This window comes from Lissotriton vulgaris, chromosome 3_1 (assembly GCF_964263255.1).
Source record: "Lissotriton vulgaris chromosome 3_1, aLisVul1.2, whole genome shotgun sequence".
Classification (NCBI taxonomy): Eukaryota; Metazoa; Chordata; class Amphibia; order Caudata; family Salamandridae; genus Lissotriton; species Lissotriton vulgaris.
Genome location: NC_141689.1, coordinates 1,705,287,982 through 1,705,300,370, shown reverse-complemented (window position 1 = coordinate 1,705,300,370; position 12,389 = coordinate 1,705,287,982). Strand labels below are relative to the sequence as shown.

The window sequence follows — 12,389 nt, the reverse complement described above, 5'->3', positions numbered from 1 at the left end:
TCAGCTGACCGACATCGTTTCTTACGCATGAACCATCAACGAAGAAAATTTCGTCTGGGTCTGTCAATGGCTCATCTACGATATCAGGTCTCGGTTTGGTACATAGTTCAGTCACATCGAGGCAGTCATGCTCTGTACAATTGTCGTCGTCCACTTCATTCGGAAGTGGCATCAAAGTTGCAGGATTCAAGACAGAGCATCTCTTTAGGGTCACATTCTCGGCAGCCAGTATGACCTGCTCGTAGCGTGTGAGCCTGCTATTCGTCAGATGCTGAGTCTTAGTCCTGGTCATTAACAGTTCTACAGAATGTGGTACATACACTTCTAACTGATGACCCATAACTACGCTTTCAGATCTTTCAATGCTGACACCCGTTGCAGCTACGGATTTGAGACATCCGGGCAACGCTGCGGCTACTGGATCTAATGTAGCCGAAAAATACGCCACTGGCCTGCGCGCATCTCCATGGACCTGTGCTAATACCGCTAAAGCGCATCCCTCTCTCTCGCAGCAGTAAAGCAAAAAAGGTTTCTTATAATCCGGCATTCCTAAAGCCGGGGCAGGACATAAGTCCTCCCTCAGCTGCAAAAACGCCATCAAACAATCTTTGTCCCATGGTACCGGATCACTTACTCCTTTGTGCGTCAGTTGTAATAACGGTTTTGCCTTCAGTGAGAAGTTGGCTATCCACTGTCGACAGTAACCGACCATGCCTAGAAACATCCTGACTTCTCTTTGTGTTGTAGGCGCGTTCATTTTCATAATCGCCTCTATTCTGTCTGGAGACACCTTCCGCTTTCCTTTTTCAATCCTGTGGCCCAAGTATTGCACCTCAGTCTTACAATATTGCAATTTACTTGGAGACACCTTGTGTCCGTTCTCGGCCAAGTGATTTAACAAGGTGATGGTGTCTTCTCTGCAAGCTTCCTCAGTTTCTGACGCAACTAGGAGGTCGTCTATGTACTGGACTAGAACTGAATTCTTGGGCAGTACTAGACTCTCAAGATTTCGTTTCAATAACTGGTTAAAGATCGATGGGCTCTCCTTATACCCCTGAGGGATACGACACCATGTTAGGACGCGATCTTCCAGCTTGAAAGCGAAAAGATATTGGCTCTCTTCATCTAACGGTATCGAAAAGAAAGCCTGGCACAAATCTATCACGGTAAACCATTCAGCTTGGAACGGTATCTGGAATAATATCACTGATGGATTCGGTACCACTGGACAACATGAGACAACAATGTTATTAATCTTTCGAAGATCCTGCACTATCCTGTATTTTCCACTAGGTTTCTGCAAACCCATGATCGGGGAGTTGCATGGACTTCCCACGATCTCCTTCAATATTCCCTGTTTAATCATGGATTCGATCACAGGCTTTATTCCTGCAATCGTTTCTGGCGTTAACTTATACTGTGGTGTTCTTGGATACTCAGCATGGGGTCTTACCAAGATTTTTACCGGTTCCACTCCCTTGATCAATCCAATTTCTTCCCCAGTAAAATCCCATACCTCAGCTGAGACTTTCTCTCTCAAGTCTTGTGGAAGCTCCTCCACTGTTAAGGTAGGATAAAGTTCCACACATTCCCTTGAGTTTACAACTTTAAAATCAGCGTCCTCATCATTGGTCTGCACTTCTACTCCCTCAGGTGTGCAATGTATCGTGCAATTTAGTTTGCACAGCAAATCTCTCCCTAATAAGCACACAGGACTAGAATCGCAGATCACAAACTGATGTTCGTCACTGTAATTCCCTATCCTTACTGACACTGGTTCGGTCAAGGGATTCGTCATCCTTTTGTTCGCAACTCCTACCACCTGAACCGTTTCTCCTGATATTGGCAGACCCGGGACTACCGCAGATCTTAACGTGGATCGAGTGGCCCCTGTATCTACCAAAAAGGTTGTAGGACATCCCGCTATTTCCGCCTCTACGTATGGACCTCTCTGATCTACTTCCAAGGCGGCTCCTAGTGTACAATCTTCCTCCCTATTCGCCCTCTGCCCTGTAAGTGGGTCCACGTAGTAACACTCCTCTCCTCCTACAAACAACGGCATCTGTCTGTAGGTTTTCCCTCCGTTTGTGATGCGAGGTGGTTGAGGAAACGGGGCTCGAGGAGTCTGAGTCCCCCCTTTGACAAACCTGCCCTTCGGGACTATGGCTCCCTTAACCACGTTGTTCTGGACCTCTTCCTCCTCCTGCTCTAATTCCCCTGACTCAACATTGTAAGGACACTCGCGTCGCCAGTGTCCCACCTCATTACACTGATGGCATCTCGTCGTCTTTTTCAGTGTCGCGATATCCATTCTCGGTCTCGGTCTTTCTTCCTCGTCTCTGCTCTGATTATTCTGTTTCTTTGCCTGCGTCCCTGTTCCCTGCTGCCGCGGTTTATCCTTTCCAGCAGCTTGCATTTGCACTAGCATTAATTTTTCTTTAAGCTTCTTTGCCTTTGAGTCTATCTCGTCACTACAATACCTTGCGTATCTCAGAATCTCATCTAAAGGTTTGTTCTGCCAACAGATCAGATGCTGTTGGATCATTAGGCATATTTCTGGTCTCAATCCGAGGACAAACTTTGAAACAAACTGTCCTATGTCCTTGGGATCCATCACATCTAACCCGCTGTATTGCTTGAATGCTTTCAGCAATCGCTCGTAAAACTCATGCACTGTCTCTTTCGGCTCCTGAGTAGTTCGATCTATCTTTACCCAGTCTATGTCTTGCACCGGCACTTTCTCTTTTAGCCATGTTATTACTCTCTCGTATTTTTCCATGACTCTATCAGATGGACCATTCGTCCTGGCGTCTCTTGATGGCTCACAAGTGGGCCATTCAACACTAAGCTTGCACGCCGTCCACAAGTCTCCGGGTACTACGATATCGAACAGTGTGTTCAAATCGATCCACAGTACCTTCGAGATCTTCACGAATCTTTCTACCTGCTTATACCACTCGACAGGATTATCTCTAAGCTTTGGGAAGGAATTGGTGAATGCCGCCAAATCCCCCCTACTCCAGGGCACATGAACGTAGCTTCCATTCGCGATTTCTCGCAAAGGGAAGGCTTCCATTCGCATCAAGCCTGTGTCCTGGGAGCCCTCAAGTACACTCCGTCTAACAGAGCCCTTTCTGGACCATCTTTCCTCCCATCTATCTAGATCTCTCCATATTCTGATACTTACGATCAATTCCCTTATGTGTACTTTCAGCGCGATCGTTCTGCGATCATCTAAATCCTGATCCGTGCAAGTTAGCCTATGGTTACTCTGTAAAGCCTTAGTTCGTGACAGGTCTACCATGTACCTGTTTGCTAAATTTGTTAAGTTCTCATGAACTGTCCTCGCTCTTCGAGTAATATCTTTGGATAGAAACAGTATCTCATCTGGTGTATACGAGTCTAATCTCTCTAGTGCCACTGTGCCATCAATCAACTCATCCAGATCTGCCTTCAAACTCATCACGTCTAGCCGTTTTGCTTTTATTTCAGCTTTCAGCATTTCAGTTCTATGTTCCTCTCTCATATCCCTCTCACTTCCACTATGCGCCCTACGCCTGAGCACAGGTGAGTTATGAGGAGTCTTCCTTCCATCTTTTCGTTCCCACCCTTCTAGATCCCAAGCCTTTCCATCTCCACGTGGGGTATGGTGGAATAATGCTCCGTCCCCCAACCCTATGTTCCGATTTTTAGGCTCGGTTTCTCCAGATGTGAGATAGGATCCACCGTTCGGTTCTAACCCATTATAACTCGCTTGTTGTCTGGTGTCGCTTAATAAAATGAAAGGCCCTCGCCGGTCTTCCGTGTTCCCATGATCTCTTTCGTGATCACCGGATGCATGGCGAGACGTTTCGCGACTCCCTAAATTCTCATGACTCCTTCCACTATCCCCGGATGCATGTCGAGACGCTTCGCGACTCTCCATGTTTCCGTGACTCCAATGTCTCACATTCTCACCTGGGGCATGGTGTGTGCACCTAAAGGTATTCTGGTACTCCTGTGTTCTACGTTCTCCTTCACTGAAGGTGACGCGAGGCACTTCGCCACACCCTGCACTTCTGTCTTCGCACATTAGCCTGTTGCTGTTATCAGTAGGATAAGTATCCCTTCTGCTCTCTTGGCTTCCTCTCTCCCACTCGGGGCTGCTTTCGCCAGCTCCACAATGAGAGAGAATCCTGTTATCCTGCTCTCTCCACTCGGATCCCGTTTCTAAACTTTTATTCCGAGCTTCTTCGGCCGCGTCCCATTCTCTCAGGTATTCCCTTAATTCCTTATGGGTTTTCGGTTTAGGACCCCTCAAATCCATTGGCCCTCTTCGACCTCCCTGTTCTACCCTGGGACCCGTTGCGGAATCTAATGGGGTACTCCGACTTATTGGTGCTCGTATTTGCCTGTGGGAATTCATTGTGGCATTCCTATTCTCCTCTTCTGCTCTTTCATTGTCCCATCGTGCCTGTTCCTCCTGCTGGACCCCTTCTGGGTTATAGATTGACACAATAGGGCCTATGGTGACCGGGACCTGCAAAGCGTCCGGCATTTGGTATGACCTAGCGCATTGCGTCTCCGGCACCTTCTGGACCACAAATCTTCCCACTACTCTCTGTTCAGGACTAGCTTGGGGTATTTCTACAGTCTTAGTAGCGTCCCATTCTGTTACTGGGATCGACTTATATTCCCCCCACCTAGTTCCGTCCGTTTGTGGTAATATGGGACTCGCAAGTTCACCGCTGTATGGAGGTGGTCTATCTGTTAATAGCCTTTCTATTAGATCCTCCTCCGACTCGCTTTCCTCATCCACTTGTTCTAGAGGTTTCCTTTCTCCCGTAGCCTCTATCATGGTGAACAGTTTGTCCGCTTCTACCTTCTGTACCCTCCATTTCTTAGCTTCATCGTCCCATTTAGCATCCTGCACTGCTTTTACCGATCTCCTCACTCTTTCTTGTCGCCTCTTTACGCCCCTTTCGTGTGCTGTTCTAAACCACACACCAAGAGCTTCAAATTGTGTTGGCCTTGGTAGAGGTCTCATTGAAAGCATCGTCGCTTTCAGTTGATTCAATACTTCTAATTTAAACGTTCCGAATCTTGGAAACGCTAGTTCTTTTTGCCCTTCGGTTAGCCTGTGCCACTCGGAAATCCATAATATCGAGTGTAGGCCTACATTTACTGCCATATGATATGCAGGTGTGCCTTCTGGTGGAGCTTCTTCTCCGGCATACAAATTTCTCCTTTTCTTTTTAAAGATTTTTCCTAAACCCTTAAAACACTTCATTTTAATAACGTACGATATTTCTTACTTATTTGCGTACTTGATAACAACCACCAATCCCTGTACGACTCTCGCTAATCAGCCTATCCCAGCACGGTTCTACACTAACCGACCAATCTCAGCGCGGCTCTACGCTGACGTCACTTCTCTCTTCTTCAGCAGCTTCCCTCGTTCCTCAACTCGTCTCACGATTTCATATGCGTTTTCATTCATACATTGAAAAATGACTACTTCCGTCCAAGCGATCACTTTTCTCTGACTGTACGGCCACAGTCTAACTGTAATTTCTACCTCAACTGGCACAGCGTCTTTCCTCTTACGGTCGGACACTTGCCTCAACTGATAGGTTACTTACACACAGTAAACGTACGACCAGCGTCCGCTACTCATTCACTCACACATACGCTCCCCCTATCATCGGTCTGTCGGGAAATCAATGGTACCTCATGACCCCCTTTCAATGGTAGACAAATTACTCTGGGTGTTCGATACACCCGAACCACTTAAGCCCTCTGGACATAAGATTTCATCCGGTTGCGCGCGCTCACAACCTTCCCTCAATCACACTACAGGCATTCAACTCCGCTTGACATTACAACACAGGAACAACATAAAACACCGCAATCTTACAACGCATGACCCTTATACTCACTCTCGACCGACTCTGCTGCTTTTCTCTCGATGCACCGTCAGCACCGTCTTCGGCTGCAATTCTTCTTCTGGTCGACGATGACTAGGGACCTTGGGGTAAACTAACCTGGCCTAGGTCGTCTTCCTCAAGAAGATAACCATCCTCTGCTACCAACTGCGGGGAATGAGATTTTGATATCAATTTATGATTATGATAAATTTAATAAAGAATCCCATTCATCTGTTTTGGACCGCTCGTATCTGTCATTGAGGAAAGGACCACCCCCACATTGGTCAGACAAACCCCATTAATTGACGCCACTCTGAAGAACCACTTACAACTGATGAAGTTTTAAGAGTTTATATAAGGTTGAATTTAAATGCGTTACAATCCACTCAGGATAAGATCTCAAAGTATACAAAATACAAAATCAATTAAAATATCAGTCGCTTTAAGCTTCGGTGTGAAGTGGTTCCCTCTGCGTCATCTGCAGTAAGACAAAAACAATAATCGAGTTAAAACTGTCCCTACTCTATGCTATGTGACAACCCTACTTCGCAAGTTTCTTCCCTAAAAAGGTGTCAGCAGTTTGACTTCCAAAGAAGTTCAAACTCTCTTTAGCCTCTAAAGGAAATCTTAAGTTTCAAAAGCAGTACCCTATCTGCCTACCCATCCGCTCTCTAAAGGGTCCTCGGCCTACTGCTCCCTTGCGCTCTGATGTTTCAGCGCATCTGCTCAAGGCATCTACCCTTGCCTTTGCCTTTGCAATTCGTCTCGCTGTTCCTAATCTCCCAATTGCTACGCTGATGGTTCTTCCCTGATTGCTCTCTCCTCCCCGGGGTGCTGTCCCTAAAATACACAATCACCGTGTGGGTGGAACGCCCCTTGACGCCCACCACGGACTTTCCCCGATGATGTCAACTTCCTGCTTCTTCCATTGGTCCACTCCTTGCGTCGTCCGTTAAGTTGACCCTTCTCCTTTGGATGTCATCTTCATCATTTCATCGTCGACATTTATCGATTCTTTCAGATCATGTAACATAGAAACTTAGACAAGGCCTTAACTCTATGTCTCTTAACTTGACCCTGCTAGGTCCTGTGAATGGTCTTGTCAAAACATAGTCTACATTCAAAGTGTCTCTCCTCACGTTCGAGCAATAAGCTCCGTCCGGCATTGTCACCTTAAATCTAACAAGTGCTAGACTTCTCGGCTCTCATGTCCACTTCAAGCTATTTACGACCTTCACAAGCCCTCTAAATTACATTCATGTGACTATGCTCCTTCGAACTCTTGGTCAGCTAGGTTACAAACACAAATGACCTAAACTCTTCCAGCATTCCTACAGAAACCCTCTACACAGCATAACCTTTAGCATACATTTTATATATTCGTACTTCAGCAAAAACCCTAGTTATACATAAATACATTCTACATCAAATATAAGTAATACATAGAATACGACTGTATAGAATATAACTTATGCATTTTCCTTGGTTACATCTTTATGTGAGTTCTCTTATACATTTATCCACGTTTCTCCACGTTTACGTCTTTCCACGTTACATTTCTCGCCGCTTCTCCAATTTAAAGTTACACACGTTTAAAGTTACACACGTACACGAATTCTACTGTGCACGTTCGATATTTCCTAAGCATTTCTACACATTTCTATATATATACCCATCATGTATACGGGTCTTCTAAATCTAATGCATTTTAACATGTGAATACATTTACATTTCCTATACCATGTTATCACATTCATTGGCCTTTATACTATAGTCGCCAACTTTACATTACGATATACGTTTCATTCCTACGTTTATAACATATACGTCTAGATATGGTTACTATGTACTTTGCATTCAAATTGCGCTCTCTCACAGTTGTGTTAATTTTTTTTTTGTTTATTTACCCAGCTGCCTGACCTTGATCTTTCAGGGGCACACACATGACATTATACTTCCATAAGAGTGTTTTAGATAACTAGATAATTCATTGTGTTTTGTGCCTCCAGCAGGACAGATGGGAGGTGGGTAGTCCTTAACCTACATGTATGTTTCGGCCTGCTTGATAGTACAACTCTCGCCTGGGATTTTAACTTACACAAGTATTATTCTACCGATCTTTGCTTCTATGCAATATGATATCCATTCACATGCTATTTACTTGAAATGCTTCACATTACCACACTACATTCCTTTAAAGCCAGACATATAGGCATTGCCAATGCTTGTTCTTTAAAGTAACGTCCATGCTCAATGCATAATGTTATGTTTTTACCACCTGCCATGTCATACATTTTGGCAATCTGTTACTACCTCTGGCACTCTCGTATTCCTATATGGTATGCACTTTTATTAGCAGCGAACACTTATTATCGCTGACACAGATCTTAATTGTTTTCTACCTGTCTTGCTTCTTTAAACATAAACGAATATGAAGTGCCAGAACACTCTTTTTAGGTATTAGTATGATCTATTTATTAGCACCTCATACTCATCATGAAAACATGTAAAGAGATACAAATCACTGTAGATGATGCACATGTATGGGTGTCTTGCTTCACAACCTTTTTTCACTTCTGTTTGTAATGTACCGAAGGTAGATGGAGGTCCTCTTATGTCTTGAAGTGCTAATCTACTTCTAGAAGTGACATCTTCATCATGTGCGATAGTAAACGCAGACATAGGAGTAAGAGTTAGTGCAGACGTTCATGCAGCACGACAGACAAACTCTGAGCAACAGCTGCCATTCCTTGTTTCCATATTGCTCTCTGAAGAGCATGCACTTACATGATATGTAGCACTTGCCCTGCAGAAAGTGCAAATTTGATAAAAAAGGAATGCATACGTCCATCCTACATAAATACACATTTGTACATAGGATGTGGGTTTTAGGATAAGTCACAGATTATTTGGATTGATATCTTAAGCTTTATCAGGAATTTATTTTGAATTCGACCAGTCAAAGAGATCTTTTGATTTTATTTGGAATGCCAGAACCTTCCCTACTTAAACTGGCACACAAATTATGCAGATGAAAGGTAATTTGCCTAGACTTTACTACTGTTGATGATAGTTTTTCAAATTTAATATTTGGAAATCATTTTTAAGCTACATTCAATCCTTACATACACTTGCTTACTTTACAAAGCAATCCATTTGTACAGTCACCGCCACACTTTTTTTCTACTTACTAAAGCAAGTAAGCTTTTCACATTTTAACCCTCATCAAGCCTGCTCCTCTGGAGTTACATATATCTGTTTTGTTCTATGAGGTGCTGTTAACAGAGGTTAAACTTGGAACCCTGAGGTTCAAATGATAAGACAATAATTATTGTAGAAATTGACATTTATGGTCCGATTCCTCCAGCAATTGCTCACCCCGTCCCCTTCCTGAAGTTCTACAAGATCATTTTTACTGCTTTAAGCTGTCAAAATGGTCCAATGAAAAATAACCAATCTGTTATACTTCAATGGATCTTAGAATTTCCAATGGGCCTTGTAATTGCCCTAGGCATTTTGAGGTTATTGACATTAAGGCCATTTTGTTTTTAATGCTCTAACTATCATTCTTTTTTTCTGTGCTGTAATTATTTGCCTTAATTTCAGTATTTACCTCTTCAACTGTTATGGCAGTTTAGATTATAGGTTAAGGACTTTCTCACTTCTGCACTGGTGGTGATAACTCGAAGTGGCTAACAGAATAAATACCTTTAGTAAAATTGCATTTTCACTGCATCCTAGCTGCTAAGTTCAGAAACTGAGGTATTTTTAAAGAGCAATTATGTTATTTAAAGATATCTTAATTTCAACATTTCTTTTCCTAATCAGCTGAAGCTCCAGTCTTCCATAATCCTCATGGTATAAACCCATATAGTAAAATCATGGTATGAGGAGCTTGGTACAACACTATTGAGGTTTTAATACCAAACAGCAATAATACGTACTACACAGTATCAACTACCACTATCTCTTTAATGAAAGTATATATGGACATGTGTAGATTAGGTATTCTTAGCTCTGCATCTTCTTACTTTGACAACTAAGTGGTTGTCGATAACGTGGAGGCTATATTGTTGCAGGTAAGTATGTTTTTACCTCCGTATTCAGACATGTAACCAGTAAGAGGATGCACAATGCACAACCACAGGTTTGCTTGAGTGGTCAAGGTGATCTTGATATTTCAGTTGTAGGTCTTACTTGTTTCTATTTGTTTACATTGCATGTTCTGATGTGGGTTATGTAGACTTGAATCTCATAGAAATCTAAGCTGTCCGATTGCATCCATTGTCGTGAATAGATGAGTAAATAGATGTGACTGGTTTAGTAATGTTTTGCTCTAGACAGAGATCCCTTCCGCAACAACCAATTTCGTGAATGAGGACCAAAAAATTAGAAGAAAAAACTCCAGAGTTAATGTGTAACTTTCTAGCATGTATTTTACACAGGCTCGTAAAAAACATGTAACTTCAACTGTGTTGCTGATAGAAAAAAAATGCTAACATATACACATTCAGCCAATAAGATGGATTTGGTAGCACATTTATAATTAGGTTGCTTTAATTTGGACTGTTTTGTGACACATCCGTTTGGTGACATATGAGCATAACCTTTTATAATTAGTAGGATGTTATTTTGCTGACAACACTCTATTTTTTCCCCACAGCGCGGAAAAGGATATGCTAGTCAAATGAGCAGGACTTTCGAGAAGCAGCATGATTTGCACAAAAGGCGACCAACAAAAGCATCAACTTTTCAACTTCATTATCTTGGCCACCCAGTTTTCTCTAACTTGAAGGATTAGTGTGCTGTTGGAGACATCACGGCCAACGATTGGACCTAATTGCTCTCAGCAGGCCTGAGAAATGAGTTGAAATATGTGTGGAACTAAGGAAACTTAAGAGGCCAACGAACTTGCCTCCCCGATCAGTGTGTGCCTGTTTACAGCACTATATATCGTTCTCCAAAATGTCACTGAGCCCTTTCGATGTTTATATTCACCACAAGAAGCCAACCGTTCAGATGGAAGAACTATGTGCATTCTGAATGCAATATCACTGTTTTAAACTTGACTGTTTTTATATAATTTTTGTGTGATCAAGTGTTTCCCAAACTATTCAAACTTTACAAGAGATTGTGGTCATGTTCCGTTCACCTGTGGGTCATAAACATGTTGTTAATCTGCAGACCCACAAAATATCAAAGACATTCTGTAGTTTATACACCGTGTTCAAAGTGTTTACTGTACTATTTCAAAGCTTCTAAATAAATATAAATATATATATATATTATATATTATATATAATTTTCCGAAAAGGTGTACAACTTAGTTGATTTTATATATTGATGCCTACAGCCCACACCACACTCTCAAGTAACAAAATAAACAGGAGCACCCAGGATATCCTTGGCAAATAGCAGAGCGTCATTAATGCCCATTTTCCATTCAGGGTCAGTTTGTTTTTGTCCTTGTATTAGAAGAAAACAGGAAGTCGAAGCTGTATAAACTACAACACTTTGTTTAATAGTTGTACAGATTTTTCAATGCCAAAGATGCAGCTCTCAATACTACCAGATTTAGCACTATGTACTATCAAGGAATCTTACAATCTCCATTATTTTGACTCTTGCTGTGGATTTTAGTTCACGATGGCATTCACGTTTTTTTAAAAATGATCTACGAACTCACCTGCTTATGTTGTTCAAAACAACACTGGGTATGTGTACAGTTTGCAATGTAAGATATATAACTGAAGAGTACTATTTTAAATAATGCCCCAGAACATATAACTTAAACGTACCTTTCTTTAGCATAGTTTTGTGGAAACTTAAATATATAATATATCTTCTAATCCTGGCTAGAAATGTTTTTGATAGTGGAGAGATCATATGGTATAATGTTTTCCAATCCATTTTTTTTACACAAAGGAAGTTTCAGCTTAGCAACATGGCACATTATTAAACACTTCAATATTACCTGTGTCTATGAAAATATTTTTTCCATGGTTTTAAAATGTAAGTAAAATAGCTGCTCCATAAAAAGAGAAAGTTATCCATATAGACAACGTACAGTTTAACTTTACATTTATGTAAACCAAATTTTAGGCATCACTGAAAAAATATTAAAGCTGGTGAATTTTTTCTTTTATTTTTTCATAATTCAAAGTGCGTTTTGAAGTATCTTCTGTCTTCACATTTTATTCCTGGCATAAAGAATATCTTTGATACGTAATGAATTTCGGGCAGCAGTGTTCTGCCCACGTTTGAGAAGAATTCCATCTTCACTTGTCTGCTGACCATCTTTCATACTACAATTTGTATTGTATTGAATGTAGATTCTACCACCCACAGAAGATCTCGGAACCGCTGCTAGCATGTACATTTTCAATTTCACTTCAGTCTGGATTTTGCTGCAAAATATCCTTTTTGGTGAAATAATTCCACTGGTTAAAGTGAGGATCCCCAAAAATTTCAAAAGTAGGTTTT

General features: G+C 41.9%; 1 protein-coding gene across 2 annotated transcripts in view; it reads left to right on the top strand.

The window, feature by feature from the left end:
* Positions 1 to 11,879, top strand: part of PCDH10 (protocadherin 10) — a 72,598-nt gene extending 60,719 nt beyond the window's left edge. For both annotated transcript variants that reach the window (XM_086962158.1, XM_086962157.1), the window contains one exon: positions 10,570 to 11,879. In XM_086962158.1, coding sequence (XP_086818284.1) covers positions 10,570 to 10,589 — 20 coding nt within the window. In that variant the 3' untranslated portion in view covers positions 10,590 to 11,879. The remainder of the gene's footprint in view (positions 1 to 10,569) is intronic.
* The last annotated feature ends 510 nt before the right edge of the window (positions 11,880 to 12,389 follow it).